The sequence below is a fragment of the Entamoeba dispar genome, genomic scaffold (genome assembly GCF_000209125.1).
Source record: "Entamoeba dispar SAW760 scf_1105229459101 genomic scaffold, whole genome shotgun sequence".
Taxonomy (NCBI): domain Eukaryota; phylum Evosea; order Mastigamoebida; family Endamoebidae; genus Entamoeba; species Entamoeba dispar.
The window spans coordinates 1-17,045 of record NW_001853524.1 but is presented as its reverse complement, the minus strand read 5'-3'; the positions used below and the strand labels follow the sequence as shown (position 1 = coordinate 17,045).

General features: G+C 25.8%; 10 protein-coding genes across 10 annotated transcripts, besides 24 other annotated features; 8 read left to right on the top strand and 2 right to left on the bottom strand.

Moving 5' to 3' along the window:
• Positions 1-570: 570 nt before the first annotated feature.
• EDI_037470 (structural maintenance of chromosomes protein 1A, putative) lies at positions 571-3,357 on the top strand (the record flags this gene model as incomplete). Its single annotated transcript, XM_001735386.1, has 1 exon — positions 571-3,357. The coding sequence occupies one exon, from the start codon at positions 571-573 to the stop codon at positions 3,355-3,357; it is 2,787 nt and encodes a 928-aa protein (XP_001735438.1).
• Positions 1,039-1,095: a microsatellite.
• Positions 1,880-1,951: a microsatellite.
• Positions 1,890-2,049: a microsatellite.
• Positions 2,637-2,664: a sequence feature (AT_rich).
• Positions 3,358-3,368: 11 nt separating the features above from the next.
• Positions 3,369-3,408: a sequence feature (AT_rich).
• Positions 3,409-3,451: 43 nt separating this feature from the next.
• Positions 3,452-4,210, top strand: EDI_037460 (U1 small nuclear ribonucleoprotein A, putative; the record flags this gene model as incomplete). Its single annotated transcript, XM_001735385.1, has 2 exons — positions 3,452-3,730; positions 3,788-4,210. 2 exons carry the CDS (start codon positions 3,452-3,454, stop codon positions 4,208-4,210), a joined length of 702 nt encoding a protein of 233 aa, XP_001735437.1.
• Positions 3,736-3,767: a sequence feature (AT_rich).
• A 38-nt stretch (positions 4,211-4,248) lies between the features above and the next one.
• Positions 4,249-4,285: a sequence feature (AT_rich).
• Positions 4,286-4,345: 60 nt separating this feature from the next.
• On the top strand, positions 4,346-5,749 carry EDI_037450 (uncharacterized protein; the record flags this gene model as incomplete). The annotated part of the gene is made up of 2 exons (XM_001735384.1): positions 4,346-5,486; positions 5,565-5,749. The coding sequence occupies 2 exons, from the start codon at positions 4,346-4,348 to the stop codon at positions 5,747-5,749; spliced, it is 1,326 nt and encodes a 441-aa protein (XP_001735436.1).
• Positions 5,492-5,559: a sequence feature (AT_rich).
• A 205-nt stretch (positions 5,750-5,954) lies between the features above and the next one.
• On the top strand, positions 5,955-6,839 carry EDI_037440 (NADH pyrophosphatase, putative; the record flags this gene model as incomplete). Its single annotated transcript, XM_001735383.1, has 1 exon — positions 5,955-6,839. The coding sequence occupies one exon, from the start codon at positions 5,955-5,957 to the stop codon at positions 6,837-6,839; it is 885 nt and encodes a 294-aa protein (XP_001735435.1).
• Positions 6,840-6,842: 3 nt separating this feature from the next.
• Positions 6,843-6,927: a sequence feature (AT_rich).
• On the bottom strand, positions 6,921-9,434 carry EDI_037430 (protein phosphatase 2C, putative; the record flags this gene model as incomplete). Its single annotated transcript, XM_001735382.1, has 1 exon — positions 6,921-9,434. The coding sequence occupies one exon, from the start codon at positions 9,432-9,434 to the stop codon at positions 6,921-6,923; it is 2,514 nt and encodes an 837-aa protein (XP_001735434.1).
• Positions 8,049-8,076: a sequence feature (AT_rich).
• A 17-nt stretch (positions 9,435-9,451) lies between the features above and the next one.
• Positions 9,452-9,494: a microsatellite.
• Positions 9,495-9,498: 4 nt separating this feature from the next.
• Positions 9,499-9,641: a sequence feature (AT_rich).
• A 42-nt stretch (positions 9,642-9,683) lies between these two features.
• Positions 9,684-9,747: a microsatellite.
• Positions 9,748-9,769: 22 nt separating this feature from the next.
• On the top strand, positions 9,770-10,906 carry EDI_037420 (L-asparaginase, putative; the record flags this gene model as incomplete). Its single annotated transcript, XM_001735381.1, has 1 exon — positions 9,770-10,906. One exon carries the CDS (start codon positions 9,770-9,772, stop codon positions 10,904-10,906), a length of 1,137 nt encoding a protein of 378 aa, XP_001735433.1.
• Positions 10,907-10,935: 29 nt separating this feature from the next.
• Positions 10,936-10,973: a microsatellite.
• A 218-nt stretch (positions 10,974-11,191) lies between these two features.
• Positions 11,192-11,748: a repeat region.
• Positions 11,749-11,752: 4 nt separating this feature from the next.
• Positions 11,753-11,808: a sequence feature (AT_rich).
• Positions 11,809-11,983: 175 nt separating this feature from the next.
• Positions 11,984-12,025: a sequence feature (AT_rich).
• Positions 12,026-12,214: 189 nt separating this feature from the next.
• Positions 12,215-12,272: a sequence feature (AT_rich).
• Positions 12,273-13,153: 881 nt separating this feature from the next.
• On the top strand, positions 13,154-13,636 carry EDI_037410 (uncharacterized protein; the record flags this gene model as incomplete). The annotated part of the gene is made up of 3 exons (XM_001735380.1): positions 13,154-13,283; positions 13,423-13,482; positions 13,530-13,636. 3 exons carry the CDS (start codon positions 13,154-13,156, stop codon positions 13,634-13,636), a joined length of 297 nt encoding a protein of 98 aa, XP_001735432.1.
• Positions 13,612-13,770: a sequence feature (AT_rich).
• Positions 13,771-13,807: 37 nt separating this feature from the next.
• On the bottom strand, positions 13,808-14,563 carry EDI_037400 (lim domain, putative; the record flags this gene model as incomplete). The annotated part of the gene is made up of 1 exon (XM_001735379.1): positions 13,808-14,563. One exon carries the CDS (start codon positions 14,561-14,563, stop codon positions 13,808-13,810), a length of 756 nt encoding a protein of 251 aa, XP_001735431.1.
• A 45-nt stretch (positions 14,564-14,608) lies between these two features.
• Positions 14,609-14,721: a sequence feature (AT_rich).
• A 217-nt stretch (positions 14,722-14,938) lies between these two features.
• Positions 14,939-15,116: a sequence feature (AT_rich).
• EDI_037390 (uncharacterized protein) lies at positions 15,115-16,428 on the top strand (the record flags this gene model as incomplete). Its single annotated transcript, XM_001735378.1, has 1 exon — positions 15,115-16,428. One exon carries the CDS (start codon positions 15,115-15,117, stop codon positions 16,426-16,428), a length of 1,314 nt encoding a protein of 437 aa, XP_001735430.1.
• Positions 15,240-15,269: a sequence feature (AT_rich).
• Positions 15,424-15,453: a sequence feature (AT_rich).
• Positions 16,429-16,539: 111 nt separating the features above from the next.
• EDI_037380 (uncharacterized protein) lies at positions 16,540-16,992 on the top strand (the record flags this gene model as incomplete). The annotated part of the gene is made up of 1 exon (XM_001735377.1): positions 16,540-16,992. One exon carries the CDS (start codon positions 16,540-16,542, stop codon positions 16,990-16,992), a length of 453 nt encoding a protein of 150 aa, XP_001735429.1.
• Positions 16,924-16,983: a microsatellite.
• Positions 16,993-17,045: the final 53 nt, after the last annotated feature.

Here is a 17,045-nt window from a genome sequence, read left to right as displayed (position 1 = left end):
TCGTAGAACTACAATTAAAACATGGGAATGGAGAAATAAAAAGATATAGTAGAACAGTACTCGAAAGTGGCTCAAGTGAATACCGAATTAATGGAAATATTGTAAGTGAAAAAGAGTATCAAAATACTTTGAGAGACATTAATATTGATGTTAAAGCAAGAAATTTTTTAGTTTTCCAAGGAGACGTTATTCAAGTTGCATCAAAAAGTGGAAAAGAGTTAACTAAAATGATTGAGTCTATTTGTGGTAGTGATGAACTTGCCAAAGAATATGATGAACTGAAAGCAAGAAAGGAAAAAGCAGAGGAACAAACGTTGACATGTTTTCAAAAGAAGAAAGGCATGAATGCAGAAAAAAAACAGTATAAGCAAATGAAAGAAGAAGCTGAAAGGTATCAAGAATTGGAAGAAGAATTAAATGAACAAAAGAAGAAATTGATGCTTGTTGATATTAGAAATTATAAAAAAGGAATGAAGAAATATACTGATGAAACCAAAGAAAAAAGAACTGAGTTAGAAGAATTAATGAATCAAAAAACTGAAAAAGAACAAATATACCAAGAAGCAGTAAATGAAGTTAGAAGAAGTTAAAGAAGAAAATGAAAAGAAAGATGTAATTAGAAAATTAAAAGGTGAACGAGAATCTTTAAAACCTCTTGAAAGTAGAATTCAAGCTAAAAAAAGAATGTTAAATGATAAATTAAGAAGCAAAGAAAGGGAATTTAGAATTCTTGAAATACAAAGTTCTGAAGAAAAACACAAAATTGATGAATTTGAAAAACAAAAAAGTGAAAAAGAGGAAAGGTTAAATGAATTAAAAAATAAACAAATAATCACTCTTAACGAAAATCAAAAAAAACAATTTGATAAACAAAATGAAAAATATCAAACTGAGTGTAGAGATAAAGAGACTGAATTTAATGAAATAAAAAGACAAATTAAACAAGATGAAGAATTAATAAAAGAACTTGGAAAAGTAGAAAATATTAAACTTTTAGAAGAACAACTTGATTCAATCAAGATACAAGTTAAAAGGTATGAAGAAGGAATACAAAAAGAAGAAGAAGAAAAGAGAAAAGAAGAAGAAGAAGCAGAAATAATTAAAGTTAGATTAAATGAAAAAACAGAAAATATTGAAAGAATTAACCATGAATTAAAACAAGTTGAAGATCAAATGAGTGAATTAAGAATGAGTTTAAAAGAAAATAAACATGAAAGAATGTTAAATGAAATTGTTGATAATTTGAAACGATTATTCAGTAAAGTTTATGGACAAGTTAATGAATTATATACTCCTATTAATAAGAGAAATGGAAATGTTATTAGTTTAGCTATTGGAAAATATAACAAAGCTGTTGTTGTTGAAGATACTCAAACAGCAATAGAATGCTTAAGGTATGTCAAAGAACAAAGAAGTAGAGTTGTTTTAACTTTCTTATGCTTAAAAGAATTAAAGACAAAAGATTTCTTTGAACTTGATGAAGAAATTAAGGATATAGGAGGAAGTTTTGCAATTAAAAATATTAAGTATAATGATAAATATGATTCTGTCTTTAGATTTGTATTAAATAATACATTACTTGTTGATACATTAGATAATGCAAGGAAAATTGCTTTTAGTGAATACCATAGACATAAATTTAGAGTAATTACTTCAATTGGAAGTATTGTAGAAAAAAATTCATTAATGGTTGGTGGTATAACAGAAAAAAGTAAAAAGAAAGTTAATGTTAAAAAAGGAGAAGAAGAATATATGTCATTATCTAGTAAGAAACAACAATTAGAAGAAGAATTAAAAGAAACACAAAATATTCAAATAACAAATTTAGAAGAAGTTCAACTAAGAGTTAAAGGATGTCAACAAAGAATTAATGTATTACAAAAAAATTTAGAAGAAATAAAAAAGAATGAAGAAAAGTATATAAAAGAGAAAGAAGAAATGGAAAAGAAAATCGGAGGTAAAGATGTTAGAGAAGTCAAAAAAAGAATAACCCAAAATAAGAACCATTATAAACAACTTGAAGAAGAATTAAAAGAAAAACAAGAAGAATATTTTGGAGAATTAAATCATCAAATAGGAATAGAAAATATTTATTTAGAGTGTAGTGAAAGAATTAATAAAGAAAGAGAACTTGAAATGTTTAACATTCAACAAGAAATTGATGTACTTAAAGAACGAATTAAAATAGAAGATGAGAAGAATAGTTCAACAGAAAAAATGGAGTTAGAAAAAGAAATTTATGATCTTAAAGAAGAGATTAAACAAGAAATTAGTAAAAAAGAAGAAGAGATTAAACAAGAACTTGAAAGAAATAATACAGAAATTGAAAAAAAAAGTGGAGAATTAGCTAGTATACTAAGAGAGATGGAAAAACTAAAAATAAATGTTACAGATAAAAAGAAAGAATACGAAGAAGTTGAAAATCTTATTAAACAAAATCAAAAAGAACAAAGTCATGCACAAAGCATGTACAGTAAATTACAAGTTGGATTAGATGAAACTGTTAGAAGTGCTAGAATGGAACAAATAGAATTACCTATTAAAGACAATGAAAAGAAAACTCAAAGTACTAAAATTACTATGGGTATTGTCACACAAAGTACAACTTATGAAGAGGTAGAATTTGACTTTGAGAGTATAAAAGATATTAAAATAAAAAATAATGAAGAATATAACAGAATACGGAATGAGTTAATAGAAGAAATAAATAAACTAGAAAATAAGATCAATGGACTTACACCAAATATGAAAGCTATTGATCAGTTTAATGGAATTGTTGATAAATTAAAAGATATTAATGATGATTTTGAAGAAGTTAGGAAAGAAGCCAAAAGTGCTACAGACGCTTTCTTAGAAATTAAAAATAAAAGAACAAAAATGTTTATGGAAGCTTTTGAACATATTTCCAATACAATTGATCCAATTTATAAAGAGTTAACAAGAAGTACAAAACATCCACTTGGGGGTACTGCTTATCTATCTTTAGAAAATACAGAAGAGCCTTATTTAAGTGGATTAAAATATAGTGCAATGCCACCATTTAAAAGGTTCCATGACCTTGAACAACTTTCTGGTGGAGAAAAAACTATTGCTGCACTTGCCTTATTATTTGCTGTTCAAAGTTATTATCCAAGTCCATTTTTTATTTTAGATGAAATAGATGCTGCACTAGATGTTCAAAATATTCTTCAAGTCGCCAAATATATTCAAAAAAAATGTGGAGATGTCCAGTTTTTAGTAATTTCTCTTAAAGACACTTTATATGAAAGGGCTGATGCTTTAGTTGGTGTGGCACGTGATCTTGATAAAAAAACATCTGTTACTTACACATTAGACTTAAAAGAATATGAGCTTTAAAACAAGAATTGAATAAATTATTTTATATTATAAATTTACTATAATAATAAAGAAACTATCAAATGAACTATAAAATGAAACAAAGAAAAGAATAATGGAAAAAGAAGAAGATAAAAAAAATTTATTTGAAGCTGATCCAACAATTCCTGTTTCATGCACACTATACATCAACAACCTTGACCAAAGTATTAAGCCAAACAGAATTAGAGATTCTCTTAATACTGTTTTTGGAGCATATGGAAATGTACTTCAGGTATGTGTTAGAAAGAGTTTAAAAATGAGAGGACAAGCATTTGTTATTTATGATACAAAAGAATCAGCACAATTTGCGATGGAATCATTACAAAATCATGAATTATTTGATAGACCAATGGTTTGTTTTATATTTAAACATTAAAAAATAAAAAAAAGATAGGTCATAACAATAAAGCATATTAACTATTCTAAAATTGAAAGTGATATTACTGTTAAGAATCAAGGAAAAGAAATTACTCGAGAAAAAAAACCAAAACAAATTAAAGTCCAAATAGAAAAAACACTTGAACATAAAGAAGAAGTTCCAATTAAACAAGATATTGAAAAGAAAGAACCTAACGAGATTAAACTTCCTCCAAACTCACCGACCAGACATACAAGCAACAGACTATTTATTAAGAGTGTTCCACAAAATGTAAGTAAACAAAGGTTAGAAGAATTATTTAAACAACAAGAAGGTTTTGTTGAAGTTAGGTACATTGTTATTAAAGGAAATGCTGTAGCGTTTATAGAATTTAAAGATGAAACATCTTCAGAACATGCAATACAAAAGGGTATAGGACAGAGTGAAGGAATTGTACTCCAATTTGCTAATTAAAAGAAAAGAAGAAGAGATGATTGTTCTTTCTTATTCTCTTTTTTTTTTCTTATAGAAATAATATAATTTATTTTACTACCAAATATAGTTTTTAGTTCAATTAATCTGGGTATTATATATTCTCTTTTGTTTAATATGAGAAATCAACTTATTGTTGATACAATGAATCGATGGCATTTTATTATTTTGATTATTATCACTATCTTAATTAGTTTAGCTGTTGCCGGAGTTTCTATTTATTATCATCAGGTTGTTTTAACTACTGAAATTACTCCACTCGTTGTTGATGTATCTTCATACTCAAATGGGACATATGCATTAATGCAAAGTCTTGACGTTCAAAAATATGATAAATGGCTTGAGGTGTATTTAAAGTTAGAACCAAAAACTGAAATTAATGAAGAAATTTCTTTTTATGCTGAAACCCAACTACATATCGTAAAAAATTTTCATGACACTGTTAATTCTTTCAATAGAACATATACAACACGATGTTTTATAGACAAGTGTGATGATATTATTTTTGTTAGTGACGATGCAGTACAAGAGGCAAAATATATTATTTTAGTTGCAATTAAAGATATAGAAAATAAATTCAATTCAACTGGACTAACAATTTCGTTAATGGTCTCTAAAGCATTTAAATCACATACAATATTTAGTCTTTCATTAACTATAACATTGGTTTGTATTTCAACCATAACATTTATTATTCTTTTTGTTATTGCAATTAAAAAGAAAGAATTTAATATTTATGTAAGTTTTAATCTTTTATTATCATTTGGAATGATTTTATTTAATGATCCTTTTGTAGCTTTAGGATTTTATGCTAATTATATTTCTATTGAATATGTAGATAATGTATTAATGGAATTATATATGTTTATTCTTTTTGTATGGATATTTTTCCATGTAGATCATTTAAAATTACTTGCTATTGAAGAACCCTATCCAATTTTACAATGGGTATTACGTTCATGTGTTTTAATAGCTTATTTCTTTTGTTTTATTCTTTATTTCTTTATGAATATTTTACATCATTCATCTTCAATTGCTGGAAGTCCAAATCCAATAATGGATGATATAAAAGCAATTAGAGATCTTTTACAAGTAGTTCTTGTTTTTTGGATATTAATGTCTGAGTTCTTTTCATTTACACAAGTGATGAATCCGATAAATAGAAAAAGATTATTTTTCTTAACACCATTTACATTATTAGTAGCTATTGCGTGTGTAATACAATTATTCTTTCAAAATGACTCGCATAATAATCTTCGTTTGTTTATTTTATATATATGTTTTTTTTAATACTATTCTCTCATTTTAAATTAAACTTTTAATTTATTTTACATAGCAATTCCTGTTTGTATGATGAAATTAATGAATACATATTTTGTGATTGTAATGTGTTTCTGTTTCTATCAAATAAAAAATGATTTAGCAACTATTTCATTGTTACATACAACAAAAATAAATCAAACAATTTTGTATGATGAATATGATATGTTTGATTCTGAAGATGACAAACCTATTTTATAACTCATATTTTTGTAGACTTTTGTTCTAAAAGAAAAAGAGAAAAAGAAAATTCAATTGATTTCAATTATATTTCATCCTTTTGTAAAATTAGACACTTCAAAAGAAACGAAACAAACTTTCAAACCCTTCTTATTTGTAAACATATTTATAAAGCAAACTTGTTAATTCTTAAATATTTTCATTAATGAATTTCACCTCAAGCCATATGCAACGATTAGACAGTATTAGAGAGGCTGTTGGAAATGACCAAATAGATAAATTACTTCCAACATTAAAAGCAACAGAAAAACAAATAATATTTGTGTGTTATAATCAAATGGGAAATCCAAATATTAGAAATGGAAGTGCTTTTTATACGGAAAAAGAAATGTTAGAAAATAATATTAAAATCATTGTATATATGGGAACAACTGAAGATAAACAATATGTTGCAGTAGAAACTGAACGTACTCCAGCTGGAAGTATTTCAATGAATCTAACTGAGTGTATGAAATTAGAACATGCTATGTGTGATATTATTGGATTTGGAAGTGCTTTAATAAAATTTAATCAACGTTTTAGTTATTGCCCATGTTGTGGAAATAAAATGAAATATGGAGGATTTGGAACTCATATGGATTGTGAACATTGTAAAAATATGGTATTTCCAAGAACAGACCCTTGTATTATTGTTGTTGTACGTCATCCAACAGAAAAAAAATGTTTATTTGTTCGTAAATCAATTATGCCAGAAAAAAGATATACTTGTGTTGCTGGATTTCTTGAAGTAGGTGAGTCTGTTGAAGAATGTGTTACTAGAGAAGTTTGGGAAGAAGTTCATTTACGTGTCAAAAATGTTAAATATGTTACAAGTTCTGGATATCCTCTTCCTGGAGCAAATCAGATAATGCTTGGTTATGAAGCACAAGCAATAGATAGTGAAATTGATATTATTCCTGGAAATGAATTATGTGAAGCATTTTGGGTAAATGAAGAAGAAGTTAAACAAGCTATAAATGAATCAAAGAAACCAAACCCAGAAGGGAAGTATACTGTTCCACCAACTTATATTGCACATCAATTATTCCAATATTGGGTGAATCAAATGTAAGACAATTAATTTTAATACTTTTTTTTAAATAAAACTTAAATATTTAAAATAAAAAAGAATTAAAATTAATATATTCTAATTTTAATAACAAAAAGGAACAGTTACAACAGCACAAGTAATATTATCTTGAGAACCCATGCTGTAAGCAAAATCTCTTAATCTTACAGAACCTATACTTAATGATTTGGATGTTTTAATAATATCAACAGCTTTTTGATTACTAACTACATCCCAAACTCCATCACATGCTACAATAACAAATTCATCATTAGCCATAATATCATATTCTCTTATTTCTGGAACAGCAGAAACAATTGGTGAATTTTGTATGTCACCAAATGAACGTGAAATAGCTAATTCTCCATTAACTCTTCCTGCAAAAACATGTCCACCCATTCTAATAATTCTTTCTCTTTCACATGTTCCATTTGGTTTATGATCTTCAGATAATTGAATTGCTTTACCTCCACGACATAAAACAGCTCTAGAATCACCTGCCCACGCAACATACATTTTCATATCTAGAATCATGACTACAACAGCAGTACATCCATCTTCTATTCCTTTTTGTACAATTTCTTCTTGCATCCTATTAAACCCTTCTTTTAAAGCATTTACTGGAGCTAGTCCTTCATTTAAACATATTTCAATTACACAATGAAATCGTTTTGCAACATAATTAGGACATACCTGTCCTGAATGACCATCATATACAGCAGTGAAACTCCTTCCTTTTTTATCCATAAAATTAGGAACAAGTTCAAGTGAGTCTTCATAAGTTGGACGTAATCCAGTCATTTCTGCATGTGCTACAGTAATTTTAAATAAACTTGAATTGGTCATTGATAAACTTTTTCCTTCTTCTGTAACATGATGTTGTTTAAATGGATTACAATCAAAGTTAGTTAATACAAATTGGTTTTCATCAATATCTCCAATAGAAGTAATTTGGTTATTTGTTAGGTTAAGGAATAAAGAAGGTTTTAGTAATAACTTGTTGATTGAGGTAATTTTATTTTCCGAGAGATTCAGAAAAATTAATGAGGAGAGTTTTGTTAATCCATCAGGAAGTAATACAAGGTCATTTGAAGAAACGTCAAGACACTGGAGGTGAATTAAATGAGTTACTACGTCAATAGAATTTAGATGATTAAAAGAAAGGTCTAATGTAGTTAAAGTTGATAATGAAGTAAGTTGAGATGGTAGTTCAAATAAATTATTATTTGAAATAATTAATGCTTGTAATTTACTAAAGTTACAGATTTGAATAGGAAAAGTTGTTAAGTTGTTTGACGATAATGAGAGATAACGAAGATGAATTAATACAGTAAAATTTGATGGAATAATTAGAAGGTTATTATCAGTTAATTCTAATGATGTTAATGAAGTCATAGAAAGTAATGAATTAGGTAAAGTAACGAAATGATTAAAAGAAGCATTAAATTTTTGTACATGAAGATGTTCAGTATTAACTTCAGGTAATAAAGAAAGACAATTACTTGTGAGATTAATTGCAGTTAAAGCAGTTAAAATAGTAACTTCAGTTGGAAAAGAAGAAATTTGATTAGCAGAAAGATTTAATGAACGAAGGTTAGATAAAGTAGATAATAATGGAGGAGAAAGAAGTTTATTATTATCTAATAATAATTCAGTGAGAGTAGATGGCAATGGAAGACATAACTCTACTAATTCATTAAAAGGTAAATATAATGATTTTAAATTTGGAGGTAAAGAGACTATAGTTGAAAATGAATTATTAGATAAATTTAATTGAGTTAATGCTGTGAGTGTTGTTAAACAAGGAAGAGTTGATATATTATTATTTTCACATTCAAAATTTCTTAATGAACTTAAATTTGTTATTGAAGAAGTAATTGAACCAATATGATTATTATTTAATATTAACTCTTCTAAATGACATTCTTTTAAGAAAGGAATATCAGGTAAACTTGTTATACGATTTTTATTAAATTGAATTGATTGTAAAGAAGGCATTGTAAAAAGTTCCATTGGAATAATAGTAAGTTCATTATCATTCATCATTAATTTAACCAATGAACGCATATTAGTAATAGATTCAGGAATAACTTTAATAACATTGTCATTAAGATTTAATGAACTTAATGAACTAATACTTGTTAATGCTACAGGAAATGACATTAAACAATTTCCAGCAAAAGTGATTTGTTTTAAATGATGCATTAAACCAAAAGATATTGGTATTGTTGTAATAAAATTCATTTCTAATGAAATTGTAGTTAATTCAGGTGCAAAAGTACCTTCTTGTATTGTATTAATTGTATTTTTATTACAAACCAATACTTTAAGATTAGTCAATTTTGATAAACCTTTATCAATTACTGAAATAGGATTTAAGTTATTTTCAACATTTACTAATGACTTTAATTTATACAACGAAGTTAGTGAAGTAAATTTATTGAATGATATTGATATCTTTGTTAAATTTGTCATTGATGATAAATCTGATGGAACTCTATCTAATTGATTTAAACTAACATCTAAAAAATTTACATCGCGTGGTATATTTGATGGAATATTAGACAGTCTTTTACCACGAAGGTTGACTTTGCTCATGAACAGTCTTTTGTCAGTTTTCTGTTCTTTTTTTAGTTTTTCTTTTTTTAATTTTTTTTTAATGAAAAAAAATTGTAATATAAAAAATTTAACGAAATTTCTTTAAATTTCCATAAATTTTTTGTTTTAACTATAAATATTATTTTATAGTTTTAAATGATTTTATATTTTTTATTGTTTTTAGATTGACAAATAATTATAATAAAACTATTCAAATGTAGTTCAAAACAGTTCAATCAAAAAATATCTAAAAATAAAATAATAAAATAGAGAAAAAAAATAAAAAGAAATCACGAAAAAAGAACTATAAAAATCATAATTTAATAAACGAAATAATGAAGATTATTTCATGGATTATATTATTTGGATTATTATTGAATTGTAATGGAGGTAAAATAACAAAAAAATATAAGTGGTCAGATGTTGGTAAATGGAGTAAAAAAGCTAGTGGTAGTAAAGTATTAATCATTTATACAGGAGGGACTATTGGTATGTTAAAAGGAAAAAATGGATTAGAACCAAGAAAAGGATATATGGGAGATGTATTAAGAGGTATGAGTGAAATTCAAAGTGAAACTGCAGTTACATATGATATTGTGGAATTAGACCCATTGTTAGATTCATCAAGTATGTCACCATCAGATTGGACAAGAATCGGAGATGTAATTAATGCTCATTATAAAAATTATGATGGATTTGTTGTATTACATGGAACTGATACAATGCAATATACTGCAAGTGCATTATCCTTTATGTTTGAAAATTTAAGTAAAACGATCGTTGTTACTGGCTCTCAAATACCAATTTCTGAACCATATACTGATGCTAAAAATAATTTAATTTCATCATTAAAAGTTGCTGCTCATCTTAATGTCCCTGAAGTTGTATTAGTATTTGGTGGATTATTATTAAGAGGAAATAGAGTAACTAAAACTTCTGCTAATTCTTTAAGAGGTTTTTCATCAGTAAATTATCCTGCATTAGCTAAACTTGATCTTAGAATTGAATTAGCTAAACCTTTTGTCCTTCAACAACCAAAAGGACCAATGGTCTATCATCCTGTTATGAGTAAAGACGTAGCTGTTTTAACATTATATCCAGGAATTACTGGAAAAACTGTTAGAAGTATTGTTGATTCTGGTGTTAAAGGAATTGTTATTCAAGCTTTTGGAGAAGGAAATGCTCCTGAAAATAAAGACTTTGTTTCAGCATTACAATATGCTGATCAAAAAGGAATTGTATTAGTAGATACTACCCAATGTGGTAATGGTAATGTTAATATGGATTCTTATGCTGCAGGTTCTGGATTAAAAGCTGCTCATGTTGTCAATGGTAGAGATATGACTGTTTCAGCTGCATTTACAAAAATGGCTAATTTGATTGGAAGAGGACTTAAAGTGTCTCAAATTAAAGAATTAATGGAAAAAGATTTATGTGGAGAAATGTCAATTCCACAAAAGGATGAATTATAATTCTCATTTTTCAAATTTGCTCTTTCAACTTTTTTTGGTTATTTGTTTTTTTTTCTTTATTTTTTTTATCCTCAATTAATTGAATAAACTTCCATAAGTGAAAGAAATTTTTTTAAAAACTTCTCCCTCCTTTCAATATTATGAAAATCAAAATTTTAATTAAAATGAATTTAACTATTATACTAAATGTAGAAAAAACACTTTAAAGAATAATAATAGAGATGATTTGTATTAAAGCAAAATCCAGTAAAAAGAACAGAGAGGGAAAATATTGTAATGGTTATGAAGAAGAAGAAAAAATTAAAAATTATAAAAAGGAAAGAAATATGAATAAGTAAATAAAGAAGAATTGCAGATAGAAAAATCTTCAATATACTATTTAATTCAAAAATTGAAGATTTGAATTTGTATACATCTCTGTTTAATGGAAGAATAATGCATAAAGAATATATAATAATTATTATTGAATATGAGGAGGTAAGTAAATTTGGAGGATATACTATAAGAAAATTGGTAAAGCTGATAAATGGTAAATGACCCAAGACCATTTTTATTTTTAACAAGACCAAAAGGGAGAATAAAAGGAATAAATTTTGGTTTATACAATCAGAAGATACTTTTATTTATTTAATCAATCATGTATTGTTTATTTCATTTGGGTATTATGATATTCTTGTTTATAAAGAAAATTATAAAATAGAATATAGTGTATTAACACTTATTTTTATATAAAGGAATATCAAAATCATGTTGTGGAAAACATACCCAAATACTTGTACACCATAACGAAATATTATAATTGAAATAAAATTATTAAATATGTTTTATTTGAAATATAAAAAAGACAAATTTAAATTTTACACTTTTATTATTTTTATACTCTAATAAATTTCTTATAATAAGTTACTTTTTTTTGATAAGTAACTTATTTTATGACTGTAACATTGCACTATATTTATAATTGTATGTATTATTTGGAAACTATTTGATATCATTGATAAATAATTTCTTTTTGATGTTTCTTGTAGTACTGAAATTATTCTTTTTATCTTCTTTCTTAACGAACCAATGAAAATCATAATAAAATCATTAACTTTTGTTTTATAAAAATTAATTATTGTTTATTCACTTAATCTATCGACTTACTTAGTAAACTTTAATTATTGTTGGTTTAGTGTCTTTTATACATATAACTACCTTCTATATTTTTGATTCTTTACAATCTATACTTTTTTATTAATAAATTATTCAATTCTATACAACATTTCTTCATTATCACTTTATTTGTTCTTCTTGTGTATACTTGTGTTTATTTTATAATATTTATTCCAGTTTTCTATTTTTATTAAAAGTATAATTATTTTTACTATTAGTTACTAATCTTATTTCATCTCTATTAATTTAATAATCAATGATACCAAACTGAGTTGAATACAACTTCCTTTTTTTTGCACCAAAATGACAAAAAAAAATTTTATTTTCAGCTTAACAAAGAATTAAAAGAAAGTAAGGACTAACTAGTTTTCTTTTTATTATCATAACCTTATAACAAAACTTCAATAACTGTGCAGTAAATACTTCCATGACAATAATAAAACCAAAAAGGAAAAAGAAGAGGTTTGAAACAAATATCTTAGATAATGGGGAATAAACAAGCTAAACAAAAAACAATGAAAAAGGAATCACTAGGAGGTCTTAGTTTAAAAGAAAACAACCAACAAACCAGACTATCATTTGGTTCTCAACAAAACGGTATTAAAAAAACACCTACATCTCCTAGGAGTCTGACACTATTAGAGACTAGAGATAGATAAACAAAACGATAAAAAACACCATTGATTATATCAAGAAATTATTCAAAACAACCACCTAATAAAATCATCAAAAGTACAACCACCCAAAACGAAAAAAAAAACAACTCGTACTTTCTTAACTACAAAATCAAAATCTCATTAAACGTTAATTTAATCTCACTTAACTAATACCCTAATGAACCTTCTAAAAGAAAGACAGCCACACTACGTGAAGAACCATCTCCTCATTTAGGTAGTCAAAAAGAATTTAAAAAAGATTTAAAATTAAATCACTTAGACACAAATCAACGCAAGTATTTCTATCACTTTTTCGACCTCATAGAAACACCAAGAAAAAGAGGCCCAATATGGAATGAATTTAATAGGTTAAAACCTAAAAGAATTATCATTGTTATCTAAATATATTTCAGAACAAATTCAATTAGTTATTGAAATGATTAACCAATACTATGTTAATACATGTCAAGTAATTTATGACTCAACACATGATAAATTGTCACTTAATTTTTTAATTCTAAAGTTTATTGTCACAAAATTGTGTTCATTAATACAACTAAAGAAAGGTAAGTCCTTGGTTTTTTCCAAGAAGGTTTTTTCCACTTTCACCTAAATTTTAATGTAGAAAAATTCGTTTAAACAATTTTAAAGTGTTTGGTTTTGGAGATCAGTTTATTGATACTCTTTAAAAGGTTAATCCAAAAGATGAAGTTGGCATGGTTTTATGTCTAAGTAGAGAGACAAATTTTATTTTTACTTGTCATAGTGTATTTTGGGTTCTTTCAGATAAAAAAGTATATTTATCCATCAAGGAATAAATAATTCTTATAACGTTGACCCCTCTTTTAAAAATCCATTAATTCATTACAAAATGCAAAAATTTCTCATTCATACTTTAATTATATTTGAATTGAAATAATTGTTATATATTATTTAATTTATTAACAAATTTTTGTTTTTAACTTAATTTTTTTTGTTTTTCTTTTTTCATATTAATTAATAAAGATATTAAAATTTATTTTAATATAATTAGAAAAATAACATTTAAATTTACAAAAGAAAAGATTGTGTTATTCAAAGAGAAAGGAATTTATTTGTAATTAATAGTGTGAGTCACTACTATTCCGTCATAACAAATTGGACAATACACCTTATCTAAATAACTTCTTGCAGTTGTTTCATATAAAGGGTTATGACATTCAGCACATCTAAAATGGTCAGCGTGCCATTTTCTACCACAAGCAATAATAGAATTAGAATCAGTTCTATCAATCATTTCACCACAAAATCCACATTTATAACCCATCAACTTAAATTTATGTTCATTACAATATAAAGTATTATTATTACAATAGAAATTTTCATTAAGGGGAATACCACATACACTACATACAAAACATCCTTCATGGAATTTTTTATCACCTACTCTTTTAAATTTACCTTCTATTATATTTCCACACACATAACAAAGTAATCCTTCTGATGATACATAACATGACTGACAATATATTTTGCCATCTTTTTCATATGACTTATTTCCATTAAACGCTATACCACATTTGTCACATATAAAACAGTCTGGATGATATTTTTTTCCTTTTATATCAATAACTTGTCCATAAATATCTTTTCCACATCTCGAACACTTTTGAATACGACACATCCCCATAGCTGTAGCACATCCTATACAATAAGGTTGCTTTCTAATCTCTTGATAATCACTATTATGTAATAATTCTCCACACCCTTTACATGAAAAATGTGATGGGTGATATGTTTTACCACACGCATTAATAACTTGTCCTTCTTCAATTGGTTGTTTACATTTAAAACAAATAATACTCATTTCTTTTTCTCTTTTATAGTTCTTTTTCTTTTTGAGTTCTTTTCGTATTTTTTAGTATTGAAATTTCTATTTTAAGATTATTATTTAATTTTAATTTTTTTATTATAATAGTAAAATAAACTATATATACTATTTATGTAGTTTATTTTATTAAAATTCAAGGGTTTGGTTACCTATTTAAAGACAATTTTTTTTCATTTGTTCGGAATTATTGCAAGTCTCCACAGATTAACATAAAGAATGTTTTATCTACTAAGACTTTGCTAGATTAAAACAAGTTTTAAACTCACGAATAATATTGAATATCCGTGTTAATAGGGCTTGGAAATAACATTTTTTTTCAATTGATTTGAACAATATGTTTTGAATGGATAGTTTTTATAATAAAATAGTAATTTATTTTAATATGAAGTACTTTTTAATAAAATTATAAAATGAATTGAAATATAATTTTTTATTTTTTACTATTTTCTAAAATATTTTAATGTTTTTGTTGATTAAAAAGATTAAAAAAAATAAATAAAAGATCTTAATAATTAATTTAGTTATATATGAAATTAGATCTTTCATCTTTATTGACTGTATTTTTTAATTTAGGAGAAATTGATATATTTCACTTTATACAAATTAATAAAAAGTGTTTTAATGTTTCACAATGTTGTTTAGTTAATCCATGTAAATTAAATAAAAAAATTTTTCATTTATTGAATAATCTTCAAACTCTTAGTGTTAAAATTGATGACTTAAAAGAAATTGACTCATTACCCCAAAAAGAAAAAGAAAGATTTAAATCTCGTCCATTCGTCTGGAGGGTATCAATTAGTTCTAATGATTTTGATGATAAAAGAGATATTTGGAACATAATAAATTTAAAAAAAATTAGAAAATTAGTTATTGTCAGTAATAAAATCCCAAATATAATTACTGAAAATATTACCCAAATGGATGAATTAACTGAATTAAAATTACTTGTTGAATTTGTCCCAATACTGATTTCACAAATCCAACAACTTACATTAAGAAAATTAGTTATTTATATATATCAAAAAACTGATGAAATTAATTATAATCTTTTGCTTAATCATCCAACTTGCAAAAATATAATAGTTTACTCTATATTTGACAAAGACATTATAGAAATTAAAACAAAATTCCCATCATTAACTGTTGTTTTCCAATCAAACTACCTTCCTACTTCAATTAAATTAGCAAATTTGATAGTTCAAAGAAAAGTTTATCTTTCAGTTGGATATATTCGTCTTGACTCAAGTGAACTTGAAGCAAGTGATTTTCAAGACCTTCAAAGACTTTATTTACCAGCATTTAATATTTCTGACTGTCAACCATTAACTATCCTTCCTCAAACCTATTCTTTGGAAATTGATACTTATTTTCCAGAAATGGTATATCAAATGACTTGTTTAAAAAAGTTTGTATTTTTTGAGAAATTAGGATATTTTCCTGAACACTACGACTTCTCTCATTTGACCCAACTAACGTCATTAATTCTGTATGGTAATTATCAAAGAAAACGTAAAATTTTTATTCCAACAAGTTTAGAATATTTAGAATCAAGTTGTTTTATTGATAATACAAACAATATCATTTTAAATAAGAAAAAAGGGTTACAACACTTAAAATTAAAACGACTTAATTTGAGGGAATGCACAGTCATAAAACTAGGAGGTGTAGTTGATGATTTAATATTGGTTAATTGTTGGACAGAAAACATTTTAAATTGTGTTGGTGTTAAAAAGGTTTATATTAAAGGGTGCCCAGTCAAAACCGTCATTGTGTCTCCTCAATGTCAACACATGAGTATTGAGTGCGATTCTCTTCAATGTATTAAAACACTACAGAACTAAATTATCTATTTAAAAGATGATAGAAAAAATTCAAAAAAAAATGAAAAATGCCAACGCATCAATTGTTGTCTATTTTTCAAAACTACTAAATATAAATCCATTTAATCATTCATGAACCCAAATAGTAAAATCCCACCAGAATTAGTTGATGATGTAGCTAATTTCCTTGACCAAGAGACTTATGAAGACTGCAAAGTTTATCTTACAAAACATTACAAATTAATTGATAGAAAAGTTGCCGATGGGTTGTTTGAAGATTCGTTGTTAACTTTTGTTCAATACCCACCACAATTCGGAGCTCGAATGGTTCGATGTTCTCAAATTTTAACTTATTTGTGTGATATTAGAGACGCCACTCATGGACAACAAGACATTACATTATTCTTTTATCGATTACTTGGTCCAGATCCTAGTTTTAAGAAAGGATTTGAAGACCATTGTAAAATGTTATGCGAAAAAATGACTCAAAGCGCTGCACGAATTAAAAAGAGTATGGAAGAAGAAGAAAAGGCTAAAGCTGCAAAAGGAAAAGAAGAAGAGAAAGAAAAGGAACAACAGAACTGAGTCTTTTAAATGAAGAACAATAGTTTATTGATTTGGAATTCTTCTTTTTAATA